At 37.8% G+C, this 21,906-nt stretch overlaps 2 protein-coding genes across 2 annotated transcripts; both read right to left on the reverse strand.

Moving 5' to 3' along the window:
- Window positions 1-7,792: 7,792 nt before the first annotated feature.
- Window positions 7,793-12,100, reverse strand: bmp2a (bone morphogenetic protein 2a). Its single transcript, XM_060879489.1, has 2 exons — window positions 10,868-12,100; window positions 7,793-10,308 (listed from the first exon to the last, which is right to left on the reverse strand). The coding sequence occupies exons 1-2, from the start codon at window positions 11,196-11,198 to the stop codon at window positions 9,461-9,463; spliced, it is 1,179 nt and encodes a 392-aa protein (XP_060735472.1). The 5' UTR covers window positions 11,199-12,100; the 3' UTR covers window positions 7,793-9,460.
- Window positions 12,101-12,536: 436 nt separating this feature from the next.
- On the reverse strand, window positions 12,537-13,817 carry gdf3 (growth differentiation factor 3). Its single transcript, XM_060879141.1, has 2 exons — window positions 13,506-13,817; window positions 12,537-13,412 (listed from the first exon to the last, which is right to left on the reverse strand). Exons 1-2 carry the CDS (start codon window positions 13,762-13,764, stop codon window positions 12,580-12,582), a joined length of 1,092 nt encoding a protein of 363 aa, XP_060735124.1. The 5' UTR covers window positions 13,765-13,817; the 3' UTR covers window positions 12,537-12,579.
- Between the last annotated feature and the right edge of the window lie 8,089 nt (window positions 13,818-21,906).

The raw sequence follows: 21,906 nt of genomic DNA on the forward strand, positions 1-21,906 counted from the left end.
CTCTCATTTCTGAATATACATCTGTACTAAGTATTAAAAGTTTAAAATAACAAAATGGACAAAAAATGTTTTATTACTCGTATACCACAGCAGTTTTTCAACTAATACAATGTTTTATTTTCTGAATAAAATATGTTGTGTTTTTTACAGGTTATGGTTACTTTTAATGTTGAGGAACATCAACAGCTTTTTGTTACCCCTGCAGCTATAGTAGCTCTAGCTCTCTCTTTTCTCTCTTTTGAAGTTAATAAGATAAATACACACAGCTTGTCATATTACTGATAAAACAGAAATGTCTCTGTCCTGAAGACTTTCTCATGGTGGAAAACCTACTGACTGTTACAGTGAATCTATCTATCTATCTATCTATCTATCTATCTATCTATCTATCTATCTATCTATCTATCTATCTATCTATCTATCTATCTCTCTCCCTCTCTCTCTCTCTATATATATATATATATATAAATATATATATATATATATATATATATGGTATCTGACATATGACATATATATATGATATATGACATCATCACATCGTGCATTAAATGCTGCTCTGTCTTGCTTTTCTTTGATGTGGATCAGCAACATATTTGGACTAGACCCACGTGGCATTTACTCCCAAGTGGAAGGATCTTGTCATCCAGCTTTGTCATTTGTCATTGTCCTTGTGTCCAGTCAGCACTGAGCCTTTACTGCACTACAGTCAGTCCTCCTTTAGCAAAATGATGCGGTGGTGAGTGTGGTCGTGTGGAGCAGGGACATGTGGGGACAGGCTCACACACGCTGCCTTATTAAAGGCGTTTCATACGTGCATGCTGCAGATCCCTCATTGTGCTGCAGCAGCCCACATTGGCCCTGCTTTCATGTGGTCAAGCATGTTTAGCATACAACCGTGTGGACCCAGAAACTGTGCCCACTTGGCAAGGTGGCTGATCAGCCAGCGCCCTATTTTTGAAAGTCAGATTAAAGGTTTCTGTTTGTCTTTGGTTACTTCCAAGTTATTATAGGAAGCCTATGACCTTGGTATGTTCTAAATTAAAAAGGTTATGTCATGCATTGACTACAAAGACATATAATCTTCTCTCAATTGACTCTCTCACTTTCAGTCTATCTCTCTCTTTGAAGGAAAAATCAACCACATCATCACTACTGAGCTACGGCAATTAGGAAATGAAGCATTTACACACACAGTCCAAAATTAGCTCTACAGCTCTTCTCAATATACTAATGATTAGTGTCATGGATATGAGTAGCTTGTAAATGTCAGTAAATATCAGTGTTAAATGTCATAACAAAAAAAAAGATCAGAGTTTAATTTCTCCTTTAATTTCTTGTAGTCAGAACCGATGACCTCCTAAGCAAAATTCTGCATTGGGGCCATCCTACCTGACCCGTGAGCCATGTAAACCATTTGCCACACATTCACACCCCACTGCTCCCACTACAAACCTCCCTCCTTTTAAAAAAGTTTGCTCCTAGTGAATATGCAATAGCAGATATCATAAATTATGTTTTTACTAGTGTAAAATGTGATTCCTGATATCAAAAATATGGTTACTACTAGAAATCACACTTAATATTTACATTTTAAGTACTGAAAACTGAATTCTTGATATCAAAAATATCCATATCATGTGAATGTATAAAAGCTAAAATGGCTTGCCATACCGTATCACTGTGTTTTATAGTATGCATGAGAGCAATACTTGATCCCTGATGGTTATTATTTACTGAGGGATGTGCATTCATATTGACCTGGCATTATGCCCATTCCAATGTAAATCCATTGGTTTCCATATTGCATTAACGTTGTTGTAACCTTGATTGAGAGACTATAAACAATGTCATTTAGGTGCGCTATCACGGTACTTTTTGTACTGGTCACCAAACATGTTGCTGCTGGAAAGCGCGCGGCGCGGTTATCGAGCTGCCGTTTATAAACACCGTTTCCCTTGGGCGTTTATTCACTCGAATGTTCACGCAATAAATTGTTGTATGACAGACAGGCCAGGAGATGCACTGTCAGCACTGCACTGCGGGACCCTACGCAACTTAGTGAGCGTATAGGGCCGATCGGCTCTGATTGTAGTTAAACTCTTAAGGCTTAACTAAAGGTTTACAAACGTAAAGTTTCATGAATCTTTCTTCAGGTTTCAAACATGAAAGTTTTCTAAAACCTCAAAAGCAATGGCATGACAGCATGGCAATAACAGGTTTGTTCTTCTCAGAATCCAAACCTAATTAACCTTGTTCTAATGATCAGTCCCTTGCCAGAATCAGTTTAGATACTGAATCAAGCATGACGAAAGCTTTGTGCGTGTCAGCCTCAACGCTTTTCAGTCCACCACAAAGTTCTCAGTGGTCTCCAGATTTCAAGAATAAAATGACCCTAACGCTTAGTGATTGGATTTGTTCAGCTGTGATAAAAATCCTTTCAGCTGAATAAATCAGCTTATTCTTAAATCTCTGAGCCATGAATTTTCTCGTAGGCTGGCTCTGCAAAACCTCCAGACAAAAGGCCATTTTTTCTCTTTCCAGTATCACTAGCATCGTCTGTTTCTGTGAAACATTCCTACACATATACAAGCATGTGAATATACAGTAAATAGAATTCTGCACAAAGAACAGTTTCTCGGATTTCTCTTATAATTCTTTAAAAATGCCAAGCTGACTTTCCTTTTATTATAAATATTCTCAAAATAATCTTCTGAGAGTTTGTACTTGAACTGGGTTGATATTAGCTCTGCTTTTTTGTTTCTCTACTTCTATGATTTTTAGCAGCAGTAAAGAAAGAAATTAAATGCTTGGATTAAGTATCTGAAGTGTTACTGTTCAGACTTAAACATTTAGAAACGCAATTAATTAAACGTCATGCAAAGAAAATCATTAAGTGCTGATTACTTTAAATACAGTTATTAATTTCACCAATTTTGTGAACAAAATTTCTTCTTAATCATACTGAATTAGCTTCATAATAAAAAATACAATATATTATCTAGTAATGTAACTGATGCAAATACTAAATACCAAACAGGCTTCTCTAATTCCCGTTGCCAAGGTTGTCTCATCAGGCAGATGTAATTAAATGAGGCAAGTAAATGCTAATAAAACAGTGGGCCCAGATGGACTCTCCATAAGTCACTCAAGTGTGCCATTAAAATACCCCAGAGAAAAAAAAAACCTAAAGCATTTAGAATTATTACCACTTCCTTAGCAAAGGACACAAAGATTGACTGAGTCTGAAGCTTACTGCGAAGAAAATTGAGATGAAACAAAATGAGTTTAACATGTAAAGTCACACACATGGATTATAAATTCACAAATCCAGTTAGCCCAAGAGGACTAGTTAACATAAAGAGCTTTCTAGCCAACTAGCATCTTATTTTTTTTTTATATGTGTGTAGTGTTTTTAATAATCAATATAAAACTTTTAGTACATTTATGTAAATTACTTTAAGTAAGATTTTCTTATATTTATTAGAATGCAAGCAAAAGCAATTACTTCTAAGTAATCTATCCTTTGGTTAAAATGCTTATTTTATTACAGGCAACAATCTGTACCTGCTTTAGTCTGATGGACAGGTAATGTGTCTGTTGAGATCAGCAGTTTTAATGCACAGACGTTGACACTTAAAACCCAAATAAATGTTTAAATAGGTTTTAAGCACAGACTAGGACTTATTTAACAATAAGCACTTCTATATTGTTCCCGGCAGAGGAAGGAGTGGGTAGCTGTTGAAAAGTAGGAAAACTGATCTTGTGCACTCCCTCAGTGTGCCTCCGGACTTGGAGTAATAGGGCACAAAAAGAGGGTGGACCGTGCTAACATTCTTCCCAGAGCCACCTCCAGCTGTGAGTCTCACACTATTGCAGAATGCACAGCTGAGAGCCTGACATCCCTGCCACCATTGGCTAATAATAAGGGGCCTTTTCAAAGAAGCCAGGGACTGTAGATCAGGACAAGATTCACAAAGTACCTTAATAATAATCAATTAAAAAGCTCTTGGTAAAAATGATCCTATAAACGTGTACACATTTTAAGAAACAACTTCATTTGTTTTCAAGTTTTCGTATTAGCATATTGGTATCTAATGATTACAAGCAATTTCATTTCAATTCAGTTATATTGATATGATGCTTTTAATAATGGACATTGACACCAAGAAATCCAGATATAAAGTATTAATTTTTATGATTGAGACAGAGGTGACAATAGGATCCAGACTCCAAAGAGAACCCATCCTCATCTGGATGATGCTGAATAGTGTGATTATAAATCATTCCATTTCTCTAACCGTATATTATAAACGCAAGAAGTCCTAAAAGTGTTAAAAGAACTTGAGGATGATCATCATTAGAGTATTAGGTTTCTTATACAAAACAGAAGTTTAATGAAGGAAATGGAGTGTAAACTGTTCTTTTACTGCATCCAGGAAAAAAAACATCTTTCGGCTGCCTGTATGGTACAAACCACAGTAAACCTATGGTGATTTGTAGGTTATCCATGCGGTTATCCATGTTGCCATCTTTGGTCTGGGTTTTTCAGGGTGCCTGAGACATAATGATCGAAAAGTTGTCATGATGTCTACCAGTACAATTTTGAAACTGGATTGGTTTTATTGACTACAGGAACATTTTTGGTGATAGTATTGAAAGGTCATGATTTGGGATGATTTTGGCAACACTGCTTACATCCACCAAAAGGAATGGTGGGTGATACCTGATGATGCACTAAACGGCACAATTGCCTAGAAATAAAGGAGTCTGTTAGGCAAGAAATAATCATGTCATTAGATACAGTAAGTGTAAAATTTAGCTTTGTAAAAAAATATATCAAATATAAGCATCCTCATTATTCACTGTATGTTTTACTTCATAGCTCAATGGCTTTATGTTTATTCTGCATGGCCAAATCATCACACTTGTAAGTTTGGTATTTATAGTGCCTTAAATATTTTAGATGTATGTTTTCATTTTATTGGCACATGACATTGTATTAAATTTATTTTTAGACAGAAAATGAAAGAAAACAAAGTACAAAGCAAATCTCCACACTCCCTTACTGAATGCCCTTTTGACTCAATGAAATCCCTGTAGCACTTCAGCTATAGCATGCAAAGAGCTTAGCTACGCTGCATTTTAAGTTATTTTCAGACACTCCCTACATGTAGGACTCTCTTCATATTCAATTGGAGCAATGGCCTGCAGACAGAAGTCTGATCACACACGTTGAAGTGGTCAGCAAAGTATTTATATCAGCCCTTATTTTGTTTAAACTGAGATGGACTAATGGTTGCCATCTGCTGGTGGGATCTGGAGGAAGTAAAGCATGTATTTACACAAAATAAATCTTCACGGATACAGCCAGCGGCACATGAAATTACAGCTCTGTAGCATCTTACACAGATGCAGCTGAGACTGAGGAGCATGTTTTGGTGGAGGACTCCTGTTGCTAGCCTTGTGCCGAGGCTTACGCTGCTGGAGTTCTGGGGCTGGAACCTTCTTGGTGGCAAGCAGCGGCTTTATTTGAACTTATGGCTTTTTTTTTTTGCAATCTTTACAAAGTCACTGTCTTCAAGGTTCCCATGACAGTGCAGTGACATCATTTGTTTGTACTAAAAAGGGATATAGGAGATGTGACAGTTTATTTTAAAAAAGTAAAGTAGTAAAAGGACAAAAAAGGATGCATGCATTATTTATTTTCTTGCAATGGGTTACCATGGCGTTGAATTCTGTTTACTTTCATTTCACAAATTGTTGTTTTTCCTAGGCATTGCACACAACATACTGGTCTGATTTTAATGACAGGCGCTATATTTCAGGGTAACATAAGTGAAATAATCTGTTATTTTGTGAATAACATTTTACAGATGCTGAAGATGTTGGTATATTTATTGCAGCACATTGTAATGAAATGTGATCCCAAAGATAAATCCTGGAAGTAAATTAAAGCACTGAAGACAGGATAGAAAGAGACAGCGACATCAAAGGATATGTACATGCAAAGTTTTGAATGTAGCAATGAATCACGGGCGTTTATGTCTCAGTCTCAAACTTCCTACTACACTATAGTATCTATATATTTCCTAATCGATTTTTTAAATACTTTACATACTTGGCCTTCTCAGATAAGACCACTTACTGAAAACGCCATTTACCAAAATACCAATGCTATACTTTTTGCCTTTTTACAACTTTTTCAATCAGAGAATCCTGTCATTACTCAACTCCCTCTGCAGCAATGATTCTTCCAGTAACCCAGATCAAGGGCGTGTTCAGAGAGCAAACACGCATCTTCACAAGAGGCTTTGACTCATGTGAAGGATGGTATTTGAGGGCTTATGTGGGAGAATAGGTAAATGACACAGTAAGAGCTCGTCATAGAAGTACTGTCACTGTGGTCAGGGAATTTCCTTTGTAATTACCTCGGCAATCTCTCTGCACCTGGAGACGCTGCTTAGCAAACCAACTACCTTGCTGCAACCACTGGAATGTAAACAGGTACCATTGAAAACATCCTCTTAAAAAAAAGACTTGCACAGTACAAAATGGTTGAATGACTGACCAAAAATTTGTTTAGGATGCAGAATAGCTCATCCTGTTCATTCATGAGCTTTAGCTGTCACATCCGAAGGCTATAATATTACATTTTTGGAGTCCATTCTGGCCTTCACAATAAGCATTCATAAGATGTTTGCTTTTGTATGCGCACAACAGGATTAATTATTGAATAGCATAACGGATCTATAACATTCATTTGGCCAACCAACCTGCAATGACTATCTTCCCGAATTAAAGCACAGCTGTGCTTAAATCTGTCCTTTGCTTCAGTGAAGTAAAGAAAAAGGCTATTGCAAGAGCCTGTAATGTAGCATGAGAGAGGAGTTTCCACACTCACTGGCTCATGCACAGTTTATACACTTAAGCAATGAAAACAAACAATTAAACTAGCAAGACCCAAATGCCCTCACAGGCAAGAACACATTTTCTGCTGCTGCTTTTGTGAGCTGTATTCAGAGTTAAACGTTTGCATGCGTATAAATTAACTTGTTGCCTCCTGAAGTAAATAAAAATACCAGCATTTGGCCACTGACTCTGCAGCACAGCAATTTTGGGTCTATGATTTCCTTGCGCTGTGGTCAGGCCCCTATAGTGCAAATGCAGTCCAGATGAGATCCTGGTTCATGGTTATGAGCTAAATGAGAGGCTTCAGGACAAATTCCCTCCATCAAACTCCTTTGCCCAAAATCAAGCCCTGCTGGAGCTCAAGCAAAGCCAGTGTTGTGTGCACATGTGTAGTCTTAAGAGAGTTCTGAATGAAAAATCCATACTGCGCCATACATACAGTATATTAGAAATATATATATTATGATCATACATCATATATATATATATATATATATATATATATATATATATATATATATATATATATATATATATATATATACGATCTCTATTTATAATTTATATATATAAATACTTATATTGTTATAAATACTTACGAGTATAACGTTATTAGTCAGGGCAATAACATTGCATGAGAAGAGGACAGTTTACATTAAGCTGGCTTGGAGCCAAATAAAAGCCAGTGATTATCTGTTATGCCATCAGGCTAGACGAGCTAGGAAGTTCCTGTGCTGTTATCTCAACAATTATCATGGTCTCAACACAAATTATCTTCACCTTATCACTAAAACGTCGCAGGGCATCGCAATAAATATGCAAAGAGAAACATAAAAATCCTTCACGGCACATCTGGATTGATCAATAAAGTTCACACTACTTTGAAACATTGATAGTTTATTGCTGTGTAAGTGAGGACGAGCAGACACACCGTATACAGTATGGAGACTTCAGCACACACCTTGACAGGTAGGGTTTACCGGTTCCTCACACTGTAAAAAGAGTGTTCTAGATATAGTGGAACTATCTGAAACCATACAGTTGCTGACCCTTTAATGAACTTTGGACAATTTTTTTAAACACTGATATGTCAAGACATTTTATCAACCGAGTGGAGCATTTTCCATTTAAAAAAAAAAAAGCTGTAAAAGACATAGAAAGAGGACTTCCCACAGACCTCGTTTTACGATCATCAAAGAAGTGGAGCTGTAAATCCCTCTGACTTTTAACCTAGCTGTAAGCTTATAAAGCTTTTGTTCTGTTACCTTTTACATTGGTTATTTTATTCAGTGTGGAGGGCAAGAGTCATTCCATACCCCAGGTCATCCATTTGCATTGCCCTGTTAATGAGAAATGGGTGGAGATCATAGCTAAATGCAGTTTAAAAATAAGAAAAGTGTTCCAGAATAGTTTTATCAACCCTCACTGGTGTTGAATGCCAATAAATCCTGTTAAAGACACCTAGATAAGAGTTGTTTATTTATTTTTTTTCCTCATACATGTTTGACATTTGAGTTCAAGTAAGTGAACACTGGGAATTTTGGCCAATTTAATTTAACATGAGAAAAACAAAACAGAGGGTTATTTGTTGTAGTAGAATATTTGCTAATATATATAACATATATAATATCTAGCAGCATGGGGTTGCATTGTGTACTCTTTCTGGTAAAAGACAAAGAAGCTGACTTCAACAGCATCTTTCTTTGTATAACAGTTCTTGACAGATTCGAGGCATTAGAATAATTATTATGCATTCTTGTGAACATCACATATTCAGTTAAGGAGACTTGACAAGGTATTAGAAGGGCAAAGAAGAAACCTTTAAGGAACCAAAGCATCAGGACAAAAAGAACATAGATAGCAATTGTGTTTAAGGCTATATTGTAGGTAGATTTCATAGACTCATAGTGTGAATCTCATGCATATCAGCAAAGTTCCTGAGGATTCAGTGTCAACTACCTGTCACATTGCTTCTAGATAAGTGCATTCACATTCACCACTGCTTAGTACTTAACAAAAGGCCCAATGCTTTATATGGTGTCATTCTATTGAATATATTCAGTACTCCATTTTACACTATAGTTTGGATGGAACTGAAACTGCAACACATCTTTAACACTTTCGGGCTTTAGCAGCTCTGCACAGAGTAGCCCAAGTCTTGTGGAGACACATAACGGAGACACATAAACCCATATAAGGTGTTCGAACGTTTTACAAATCTATTTTTTTTGTCTTCCTGATTACACATAAATAGATATAACCTATTCACTAAAAGTGGTTACAATAGAAATAAATACAAAATCTGACCAATATACTTCATGTGTGTAAATTGAATTTAAACTAATTGAAATGTACATCATAAAATACATTAGTTGAACTCCAATTAAAATATTTATTTTCCCATTAGTGGACATAAATATAGATTTCTATATATTTTTTTTCCAAAATATGTGTTTTTATCCTTAAAAAAACTTTACTTAGCATAAATAAAGGGTAGTACTGGGAGATAAAGTGTCTTTGCAAAAGTGTGTTGTAGTGTCCGTGTGCTTTAGCGGCACCCACAGCCTTCCACCACCATGTCCTGGTAGTTTTTCAGGATCACTCGTTCATACTCATCTAAATAGAGAAGGGAAATGGGGCTCAGGTCTGTGGGCACACAGCATGCCTTGGGAATGTTACTATTCACTGAGTTGACCAGTGTCTGTACAATAGCGTGGTTAGTGGAGTTTAGGTGGTCTGCCAGAGGGAAAGGACACTCTCCTTGGCAGTAAAAGGCATGGTAGCCTGGTGGTGCCACTATCCAGTCATTCCAGCCCACATCGCTGAAGTCCACATAAAGCGAGTGCCTCCTGCAGTTGGCTTTGTGTTTCTTCTTTGGCTTGTTGCCTCGAGCTTGTCGTTTCTCCCGAGAGTGGAGCACGTGTCCTTTGCCATCGTGGCTGAATGTCACCAGCAGCGGCCTCATCTGAGGCCACGAGTCTGTGCTGTCATGCAACGACCTGCTGACTCTGACATGTCTCTTGTAGTCTCCATCTGCAGTGCCGGGGTGAACCACCTCCACCACAAAGCCGTGGTTATTTTGACCCTCTGTGGTCCACCGCAAGACAGCAGGACTCACATCAAAGCTCTCCCACTTGCTCAGGCTGTGCTGAACCAGTCTAGTGTCTAGAAGTCTTGTAATGGGCTCTTTAAAAGAAAGTGCAGGCTTGATGATCTCATGGATGTTAATGCGATGGTACCCTGCACTGCTGTTGCTGCTACTGTTCGTCATCACCTGCTCCCTGTAAATCCTCAGCTCTGCTGATGTGACAAACTCCTCTCCTGGGATGGAGCTCAGATTAAAGAGGAACCTTTGAGTCGTCTTTCCACTGTGATGTGACAGCTCCTCTGTAGATTCTGGAAAAGATCAAAATATACTTAGAGTACATGCTTGCAAATAAACAAGGTGATACATTCTTAGTCACAAATCTTGTTTCAAAGTTATATGAAAAAGTACACTAAATGATTCACAGTTGCACAAGTAACGTAGTGAATAATATGGTCTATGATTCATTGATTCATTTCTAGTTACTTTCCAGAGTGTTCGTTTATACTTACTGCCACAGAGTAACTGGTTACTCATAACACTATGCTTTAAATCCCAAATTTAGATCTCAAGACTCCTGGAGAACAAGACTCCTGTAGTTCAAGGTTCTAAATGCTACTTACTTATATTCAGTGTGTCCTAAATATAAGATACAAATCCATAATAAATATTTTTTATTCATGATACAAAATTAATCTGCTAATGAAGATGCACCGAAGTGATACGATTTAGACTAAGAAGTTTTGATCATAAGACAAAGCACCGCTTTGTATAATACAGTACAATGCGTTTTTGCTATCTACACCTGGTATTAATAGCATGAAGACATTGAGCTTTATCAGTGGGCTCAGGTGAGGTGTGATGGCTTACCATCATGCTGGAAGCTGCGTACTGTGTTCGCCCGACTAGCGGATCTGTCTGCGCTCCTGCCCACTGTGCTCTTCGCTTTGTGTTGCTTTTGCTCGGCGTTGTTGGCTGAATACGTGGTGAACAGATCCAGCATGTACTGTGGCACCACTGCTGACTTGCTCGGACTCGGCCTTTGCTTCAGACCGAACATAGTAAGCAGACGAAGTTCGAAAGCGTCCAGCGCGCCCTGGGAGAGGTAAGAGCTGTTCTTCCGGCGCCCGATCTCCGGCAGAAGACCCGAGCAGCCTCCGAAGAAAAGCTGCGCAATGAGCAAAGCGAACACCGGCACCATGATCAGTACGAGATGGAGAGACGAGGCGCAGAAGACGGCGCGATCAAACTGCCACTAAACGGCACGCACTTCCACGGCTCCGGTTCGAGTTGGCCATTATTATTATTATTATTATCAAAAATTTGTATTTATTTTCATTTAACGTCGTTGATCCTTCATTAATCACTTAACTGATCTGTATGTAATGTCAATTCATCGGATCTGATTGATGTAAACAGAGACTGTAACTGTGAGTCTGTCATCGTCCAAACTTCTTTTTAGAATAGAAACGCGCAGCAAGAACCCAAGAAATCTCCCACTCAGCGTATCTATTCACTTCGAAAACTTTTTGGATCCTGAGAAACATCCACAGCGACAAAAAAAGAGAAAAAATATCCGCAAGAAAGTGTCTCACATAAGACATGGAACAGAAGTCGCGTCGTTCTGTGCTAGGTGCTGTGTGTCCAAATGGGCTCTGAGGATAAAGTCCAGCTGAAGTCAGTGCGCAGCCCACTACTGCGTCCCGTTCCTTTCCAACACGCATCTGATGAGCCCTGAAGTCCTACTGAAACTCCAAGCACGCAGCTTTTTCTCGCGTTTTTTCCCCCTTTAAAGTCTGTTATTGCCGTTTCACAAAGTGTTTTTCATTTTAGAGCGCGCCACCGCCGCACAGCTGTTATGCAGAAACCGGAAAGGTCCCAAAGCACCGAGCGCCTTCTCGTGCAACATGTTTTCAGCTGTCCGTCATTAAAAACCATGAAGAGTACGCCTTACTGATGTAGCCTATTCGACTTAGTGAGGTTAATTTAAATACTTTTTGGGCTGTAAAAAAACTAGAGAACGGTCGAGAGAGAGGAAGCCAGAGAAGCACGGAGATTAGTGTGCAGTAGCCAAGTTCATTGAAGTCTTGCTCTCTTTCTCTGCTCAAGCGTCTTTTTGTTGCTCAGTGATGTCACAAGCCAACACATAACCGGGCAAAGGAGGGAAAAAAAAAAAAACACTATTCATGCTGTCAAATAAGATTATTAGCTGTCTGGGGCGCATGTTTCCGGTACATTATAGACAGTTTTACAAAACAAGCTGGCTTTTTGTCCTAGTCATATTATTCTTATTGGCTGTATGAATTATATTAATTTGGGCACATTCAAGATCATATAATGTACATTTACCTAACCTAGCGTGGAATGGTTAGTGTTTTTAAGAGGGATTAGTGATTTCAAGTGCACTGGATAGAGTTTGGACAGAGCGCGCCAGCCAGTGGCGGTTACCGAGTCTTACACACACCGAAATAGGTAACATACATGACGCATGCAGTGTGGGCAAAAGTACAACAAACATCAAGGTTTTTTAAATGAAAAAAAAAAAAAGTTTATTGTATGCATATAAAAGAAACAACCGCTATTTATCTACAACCACATTCATCCACTACCATGTCCTCATAATGCCTGAGCACCACATTGTCATTATTATCGTAGTACAGCATGGAGATGGGAGACAGTTTGATGGGAACGCAGCATGGCTGAGGAGTTCCTTTCGGGTCAAATGAGTGCACCAGTGTCTGCAGAATGGCGTGGTTTGTCCCGTTCAAGCTCTCGCTCAGAGGAAAGGGGCATTCACCGTGGCAGTAATTAGCCACGTATCCTTGGGGCGCGATGATCCAGTCCTGCCAACCCACATCTTTAAAGTCGATGTAGAGGCGTCTAGGTTTGCACACGTTGCTGGGAGTGACGGGTAAATAATACGCGCTGCGCTTCTTTCGTGATCTGCACTGCTGGGGGTTCAGAGAAACGACCACAAGCGACGCCATCAGCTGCGGCATCTCCACGTGACCCTGATACGAGATTTCCACATCACTGACCTGGTCCAGCTCGTTGCTGAAACGAGTGGCCTGCAATGCCATCACCATGCCGTAGTTTTTACCCTTTCTTCTCCACGACTCGGCCAGATCGGTCAGGTTAAAGCGAATAGTCCCTGGGGTGACCTGAACAGACTGTGAGATTAGAAGCCTGCGGCTGGATTCATGAGCCATACCTTTTAACGCGCTCCTTAAAACTCTATAGACGTGCATGTTGAAGGTGAGGTCTGTGCGTGACGCAGGAAACGAGTCCTGTTTGAACTTTATTTCCAACTGGGCTAAAGAGAGCTGCTCAACATCCTCCAGAACAGACATATTAAAGTACAAATGATGCTCCACGCACGTGGGACAACCATTGCTGGAACCAGCAATCACCCTGCCTGTTGGGAAACACCAGATCTGGTTATTAATCACATTTGGCTTATAAACGGGTCACACGAGGCCTAAGATAAGTTAATAGCACGTAATCTCACCTTGGTCCATCACATATCTGACAATGTTTCCTCTTACTCCATACTCTGGGACTGTGCATGCGTCTGACGCGTGAACGCGCTTTCTCTCAGCCTGCTTGTACATGTTCCACAACACTGAAGGCACTGGGCCATGAATTGACGCTCTGGGACGACTTGAAAGCCCGAGAGAACTTAAAAACAGTTGTTCTTGAACGTGCGTGTTCTCGGTGCTCACAAAAATACAAGACGACAACAGAAATAAAAACTTAAAAACGTCCATATTTACTTTACAAGCCGCGAAAACCTCACGCCGCAGAGGCTTTTCATTATAAGCGTGTTGATAAAAGTCAGAGGAGTGAAACTGATTGGTGGAGAAGTCAAAGGCGCGCTAACAAAACCGGAAGTAATCGGATATGCAAATTAGAGTCAAATTAGCTTTGAAGCTAATGGTGGGTTTCACGCATGTAAACAGTCCCTGATACAATTAACCACTGAAATCATTTTAAAAATGTAATTATCTCAGAATGTATATTAGGACTATGCAATATTTAGTACAGAACTATGGCATTTAAGGTACAACAACAACAACAACAACAACAACAATAATAATAATAATAATAATAATAATAATAATAATAATAATAAACGTTATCACTGTCTGATGGTATTCATACATTATAAAAGAGTAGGCCAAACACATTTCACACCACACACTGATTAAAGCACGTCTGCTATTGTTAAATGTAGTCCTATACTAATGTGGAGAAATACTACATCATTTTAGAACATTAACCAATTTCCTAAGTTGATGTAGTATTTCATACTGCATGCAGTACTGAAAGCAAAGTAGGAGGCAGGAAAGCAATATAGTGAACATTCAGAAGACAAAAAAATATTTGGTTAATTTCAGTTCCATTCAGTTGGAAGTAATTCAATTCAGTCCAGCCTTCTCAAAGCCATTCTGTTCCTGCAGGCGCTACAGTGTCCTAGAAATACTTAACACCTATTTCTCTTTGAGTTTACCGACAACTGGGTGGTTCATTTTTCAGTTGAAGTATACCGCCAGCTTTAGGCTGTCACAGTTACCACAATGATAGTCTCATTAAGAAAAGATTGTGAGAACTTCTACAGGTCATGATACAAAAATTTAAAACTAAAGTCCTATAACAACTCTGGAGTATTGTGCATGTGTTGTCAGTATAAATCTACTCTTCAAAATCTTTTGTCATCCTTTGGTCTACATGCTGCATCCTACTGGGCCATAGAGAAATGTTTTTTATCAAACACATTCCCAGGACCAAAGCTAGAAAAGCACTGACAAGTCACAACTGACTGATCCATTAGTGTGTTCTAGATAACAGTTTCTTGGCTGAACTCGCTGCTTACATTCCATTTGTACAGCACTCGCTGAAAAATATAGAACAGTGTGCGTCGAACAGGCCTCAAAGGGTGGGTGAAAAATTGGGTTCAGTGACCTGGGTTATCTACAAATTGTATACTGTAATTAAATCACTGAATTGTATGTGCAAAATGGAATTGGGGTGTAATATTTTGCAATTTTCACTATATTTATTATTATTATATATTTTTTTTATCCGTGTCTGTTTACACTATGAGTAGGATGTGCATCTGTGGTGAGCAGCTGCATTGATACCATTACAACAAGAAACACAATCTCTGACAAGCCAATGATTAAAATAAGAACAATTTTAAACAAGATATTGTACTCTCCTCCACATTTGTCACAATCACACTTTGTGCTCTATGTTTACTCATTGACTCCTTTTAGATAGAGTTTCAAACACAGAAGCCACAAAAAAAGTTTTGGTTCACATTCTGAGACACAATAAAAAACACCTGTGAAAACCGAGAAGGTCTTAGTCATGATATTTTGCAAGAATCATTTTTCACTTTATAGGATAATTTATCTAGTGTTGTGGCAGGTTTGACATTGTCGTCCTGTAAAACCTCTCCTTTTATTTTTTAATACCTTAGTCACAGAGAACACTGTGAAACGGTCATTTACTCAGTGGTGCACCTGCCCTATTAAATACAGCTGGGGAAACAAAAATAATTGTTTTAATAGTAATAGACCTGACTTTTTTATATGGTACATACAGTAAAATGTATGCCATTGTCTGTTTCATTATTAGCATTTATACTTTTATAACAGAACTTTTCAGAATGATTTCAGAGTAATTCGTAGTAATTCATAGAAATCCTGTATATTTATGTGTAGTTCTTTAGAATATTCAGCTCTGTCATTCAGTGGGGCCGTAATTATTATCATAAGATAACATGGAGAAATGTATTATCTATTCTAGGAATTTACAACACATCTATATTATTTATATTTTGATTTATTTTCACGCTATCTATACATGGGAACATTTTAATGATTACCTTAATTCTTTCTAATGAATAGATGATGTATTCAAGACTAAAGATATTACAGCTTTCATCGTTCACCCTTAGTATCTGCCTGGTCACAGTTCCAGTGGGTGCTAGGCTACTGCTTTGTTTTGGGAAATAGAACCAAATGTAATGGTCAGACAAAAACAAAACTATGTGAGTGGGATTTAAAAAAATTAAAAGGGAAAAATGACTCTGCCTTATTTCACACAGACTCTGTGTTCATTCTAATGTTACTGCACGAAATATTGTTTGAACATTCAGTATTCACATACAGTATATACACTGGTCGGTCGGCGCTGTTTCTGTTACTGTTTACTGTTTATTGTCTTTTGTGTATTGCATTTTTTGTACTTTTTGTATTGTCTTGTAACTTTGTGTCTGCACTGTCTTTTGTCCTGCACTGTCTTTTGTCCTGCACTGTCTTGTCTGTCTTGTTTGTCTTGTCCTGCACTGTTTGCACCCGGTTGCACAGTTGCACTTTATGTGGCTAAGACTACTTACAAGTCTTTAGCCCTGTCTTTGTTTTATGTAGCACTATGATCCTGGAGAAACGTTGTCTCATTTCACTGTGTACTGCAACAGCTATATATGGTTGAAATGACAATAAAAGCTTCTTGACTTGACTTGACTTGACTCTGTGTTGGAAATCCTAATAAGGGTTTGGATGTTTGGACCACTAAATAGTTAGAGATACATGTAGTGACATTGTGTTACCCCTGTAACGAATACATACATGCGTTTGCACACGCAATATTTTCTACATTGTGTTCAACTGCAAAAGGCACAGCAGGCAGAAAAAATTCAAAAAACTAAACGGAGCTTAGTTGTCATATGATAATGGAATACGCATGCTGTCTTCTCAACGTCTGTCACCCTCACATAGTACTTCACTCAATTACAGAGTGGAGGCACTCCAGACATTACATCAATGACACAAACAATCATCTAGTGTCTGCTCCCTTAAAGCAGGGTCAGCCATGGAGGTGGATTAGGAAGATAGCAATCGGGATCACCACTGAGACACACCAGGAGAACAACATTGTGTGGAATTCGGATTAACCAGATTCAGTTTATTGTCCTAGAGGAGCACAGTGATATGAGTGTTTGGCGGTGTTGAAACATTTCATTATAAATGAGTACATTATAAATGTGTAGATTCTTAACATAACATCAGAACAGTGAACTACCACATGGTTTATGGTGCATAAAAAGAAAGGGTTTTTTTATGTTTGTATGTCTGGCAATGAAAGAGATGATGTGTTTCTTCACGGAGAGTCCCTTCAATACCCCACATCCACAGATCTTCACCAGTTATCAGTTCATCTTCCTGTTAGTAGTTTTTATGTCAACAATAACATGGTTACGCATTTATAGGGGAATTCAGAATGGGTTGCACAAATATAATAATTTGTATGTTAATACTGTAACATTACACACACACATTTTGTCACCTGATAGTTTCAGTGAATATATCAGCCGGATAGAGAGTGACCATACAATAGAACAAGGAAAAAAGGAAAATCAAAAAAATCTATTCTTTTAGATAAAGTTGAATATATTGACTTATTCCTTTATACTGGCCAATTACATATAAGTATATATTCACTCCTGCAGTGAAATTGTATCAAATCCAATGTAAACCACAGTTACTGTAGAACCAATTGCAATCATCAGGATTTTAGAACTGTCTTATTCAATTCCATTCATAGAAAGTGCTTAATCTGTGTCTTTTTTAAATGTACAGCTGTTTAATAGGTTGTCTGTGAAGGCTTCGCAGCAATGTTATTCATAATAGGGCTCCAGTAAAGGGGGGGGAAACGGTTAAAAATTTCAGATTTTTAAATAATTGTTTCCTGATACGGTCTTGAATCCATGTAGTTTATGAAAGGAAACAATTATCACTTCAATCTACAAGCTGTCTAACGATCTATTGACCTTCAGCAATATCTCCTGCCAAGAGACTGTTAATGAAGCATGTCTTTGGGCTTTTTGTTCTCCTGGCAGAGTTCTGATTTTAAAAAATATTACTGCTGAACTGCATAAATTTTGCTTTACAGCTACATGTGACATTTCTGCTTTTTTTCATTTAATATTTAGTATTCAGCTGTGCACAATTTGATGAAAACAAGTAAAGGCTGAAAACACTAGGACTTCACACAAGTGTAAGAACACCCTTCAACATTTAATTATGCTTAATGAAATCTAAATATAATTATAATATAATTATATATATAATATAATGATGATTATGTTTGAAGATGATATAATGATGATTGATTATGATTGAAGATGTTATAATTTAGCTTACAAAGGGCGGCACAGTTGTACACAGATAAGTGTCCCCGCCTCACAGGTCCAGAGTTCCTGAATCAGTCATGATGTCTGTGAGTGTTTTTTATTTTACTGAGATTTCTCCCTGTGTTTGTAGGTTTCTGGGTTTTCCAGTTTCCTTTCAACTCCTTAAACATTAAGTGGATTGGTGATTTACTGCCCCGGGTGTAAATGAGTATGTGAAAGTGACTAGCATTCCAGACAGGGTGTATTCACACCTCGAGCTCAGTGTTCCAGGGATAGGCTCCAGGTCCACTATGACCCTAAGCAGGAAACAGCAGTTACTTTAGGTAAGTGAATAAGCCTAAATAGTAATACAATGTTCATAATGTGCTTACATTTCCAATGTTTTCTACAATCAGAATTTGAAAGTAAAGTTAAGCAAAAGTGGCAAAATTATTACTGATATGTGCCCTTTTTTATTAAGGTGCATCAGTTATGCTTTTATGGATTAAAAACTGTAGCCGTTGTGAAGACAGAATGCATGGCTCAGGCTGGAAGGGAAGTTTGGACAAGCAATCTACATTTCACCACATCGGCTTAGCCAGTGGACATAAGCCGCGACTGTCAGTGCATGTGTCATCGATCTCTGTGGCTTGGGCTTGAACCTCCCAGTGGAATGCTGTGGATGTCAGCTATCTTTCCCACTCACCATGAGTTCAACTAGTTCAAGAGTTATGTTGTGTATTACGAGCAGGGGTAGACGAAGAACTAAAAAATAATACTTAAGTGAAAGCATAGACAAAGTGTTCAAATTTGTACTTAATTAAAGGAGGAGGTATCTAGCGAAAAATGTGATCAAGTGAAAGTCACTTGTTTTAAATGTATTTAAAAAGTATTTTTACTTATTGAAATTAGGTCATTGCCATCATTCAGTCTCTGTAAATTTGCAATATCATTAGGTAGATTTTGACATGATGCCTAGCACTCAGTGTTAGCTATTGGAGTTAATGCAAGTGTAATGTGTCATTAGAAAAGAAAACAAACCAACGGAATAAAAATTTTCCATTTAATGTTAGCAAATTAGCCAAACTTAACTCAGCATGCCTTTTCCAGATAGAAGCAATGCATGCTTTCTAGGGAGGAAAAAAGGACTCGAGCATATTGAAATATTTTACTAAGGAAGGGCCAGATGTGCTTATCCTCCAGTTCCACACTGCAGTCCAGTGGCTTGCTTATCCATCTTCAGATGAACACAGATAGCTAAAGAATGAAATACATCGTGCAGCATGAAAAGGTCACAGCCAATGACAAATTGTCCAAATTCTACATTGATTAAACTGACTAGGGGCTGATTGAATGCTAAACTTAGAATTTGATTGATGTATAGCATCCAGACCTGGGCTGGATTAGAGAAGACAAATCTTTTGTAGGTCTAAGTAAATATATAGTACAATTTAGTACAATTTTTCATAGTAAACCTATTTCATTCAATAATAGCCAAGAATCTAGAAACTAAAATCGAATCTATATTCACAAATTGTCTACCATTTGAGTGTTTATTTTTTCATTATGCTAAATAAGAAAGGAATTACCCACATTACATCACAGCACTGCACACAGTTCATAGATTAAGCTGACTGCTGAGATTTATTTTTTATTGTAGCTTGCCATGTGTGTAATTCAATGTGTTTTGTCAGGCTTTTGATTAGCAGAGGAATCATTTGTCTTGGTTCCCTTTGAGAAAAGGCCTCTCCATCTTTAGAAATGTACCATCCGTCCTCCTTACATCTGCTCGGTCACATGTTTAGCCACTTTGTGAGCATATGCTGCTCAAGAATGGCGAAGGGTTATTGGTTCAAAAGGATGTGGTGGCAGCATGTGTGTGCATTACAAGGGCCATTTCCTTGCCTTGATCTTCTCCATGTTTTATGATGGAAAGACGGAAGGAAATAAATACATAATCATTCAACCATTATATAAAACTACTTTCAACACGTGGGCTTTTTCACCAACATGTTTGTCTCTACACAGGAGCTTGATTTAATCATCCTATTAAACTGTGGACAGAAGTTATTTTTGTGGTCAGCTTCGGAAAGGATGTGCTCACACTACGTTATGGCTCCAGCTAAGCACAGCACAGTACACCATGTTTATTTGTCTTATATTTATATTTGCTGCTACATATTCCACAATTAATTTCATCCTTTAAAAACCTCAAAGACCATGTTTATTATAAAGAAAATCTTGTGAGAATCCCAGCTTAAAGTTCTAAGGTAGAGGAATGTTTTCTGGATGTTGCAGTTCTTAGAACTTTTGATGAAAGTCATTTACTTCAACACTGATGAAATACACTGTAGTTATAGATACATAAAAACTCGCAAAAACATTTCTGTTAAATGTGTGAAATACTTTCAAACCCTTACAGATTCAAACATTCAAATTAATAACAGACATTCTTCTGTTATTAATCATGTGAAGTTAACACATCATTTTATATTTAACACATTTTTCACATAGGTACTTCATTACTTAGGTAATACATGAATATTTATTGTCTTTATTGTATTGTAATGTATTTATTGTTGAACAATTCAGTCATCTCCATTTGTGAATTTTAGATTCGATACAATTCGTTCTCTTTCACTGGTGAATTTCCTATGTTTCATTTTTCTCATATGTGATTTTGTTGTACATCATTCATATTTCATTTATTATCTCTCACACACACACATATATATATACACATATATATGAAATCATATACATATACATATATATGAAATCATATGAGATTTCAGGCCATAACATGTGGAATGCACTTACACCTTGCACATAACCATGTGAAGGATATGATAACATGTAATGTGATTTGTCCATAAGAAAAGTACACTGTGAAGCAAACCATTACTACTAAACATGTTCACATCAGTTTAGGTACATATGTTATGATGTTTGTTGTGCACAGTAATCATCTCAAAACCTGTCAGATACATTCCTGGCAATAACCCTCTATAAGTTGGATGTGATTGAAATGTGTTTTGTAAGGTGTTGTAATATTCTCTTTGCTGGTTCTTGATCCCTTTCCGTAAGTCCAGTACATCTTTCCTGCCAATAAGATGGCGACTCCGATGGCCACAACAAGCAAATATAATATATTTCTTAGTGATTTATTATTAATCTCATGACTTTCAAAAAGCTTGTGGCGTGAACAAGTGTGATGTGGTTGGCCAGGACCATCCTGAGATGTACTGATGCTAAACATTTTGCGATATAAGGCCAATCTTTGCTTCAGCTGCTTTCGCCACAATGCGCAGAAGTCCCAGAGAGCATTGCACACATTCCACTTTAATTGTACACTTGTTGCCTTCAAAGGAAAAAAGCTGTAGTCTAGATTCAAGGAATCTGGGATACAACAATAAGCCACACATCCGTCCAGCCCAAAGCCGCAGGCTATTTAAAGGTACAGTAGGCTGTACTTTTTCGCCACTAAATGAAGCACCCACCCTTCCGCTACGCTACATATTGGAAACAGATGCTGCTGGTTGTGATGCTCAGCTAAGTTCTGTGAAAACGAAGGACCCGATGTACAAATACAGGCAAAAGAAATTTCAAAAACAAATTCAAGAGTCAGTGATTGGTTAAAGCAGTTAGCACCAATTAGCGTATTTGATATTGTTTGCATGTTAGAACCAATTTTTCATACATTTACTCATTTTTATTGGCCATTTTACCA

This window comes from Tachysurus vachellii, chromosome 10, assembly GCF_030014155.1.
Source record: "Tachysurus vachellii isolate PV-2020 chromosome 10, HZAU_Pvac_v1, whole genome shotgun sequence".
NCBI lineage: Eukaryota > Metazoa > Chordata > Actinopteri > Siluriformes > Bagridae > Tachysurus > Tachysurus vachellii.

Excerpts from the sequence above, each read along its gene's own strand:
- bmp2a (XM_060879489.1), bottom strand. The coding sequence starts at position 11,198 with ATGGTGCCGGTGTTCGCTTTGCTCATTGCGCAGCTTTTCTTCGGAGGC. Across the intron at positions 10,309-10,867 it reads ACGCAGCTTCCAGCATGATG|AATCTACAGAGGAGCTGTCA; the intron begins GTAAGCCATCAC and ends GATCTTTTCCAG.
- gdf3 (XM_060879141.1), bottom strand. The coding sequence starts at position 13,764 with ATGGACGTTTTTAAGTTTTTATTTCTGTTGTCGTCTTGTATTTTTGTG. Across the intron at positions 13,413-13,505 it reads CAGATATGTGATGGACCAAG|GCAGGGTGATTGCTGGTTCC; the intron begins GTGAGATTACGT and ends GTTTCCCAACAG.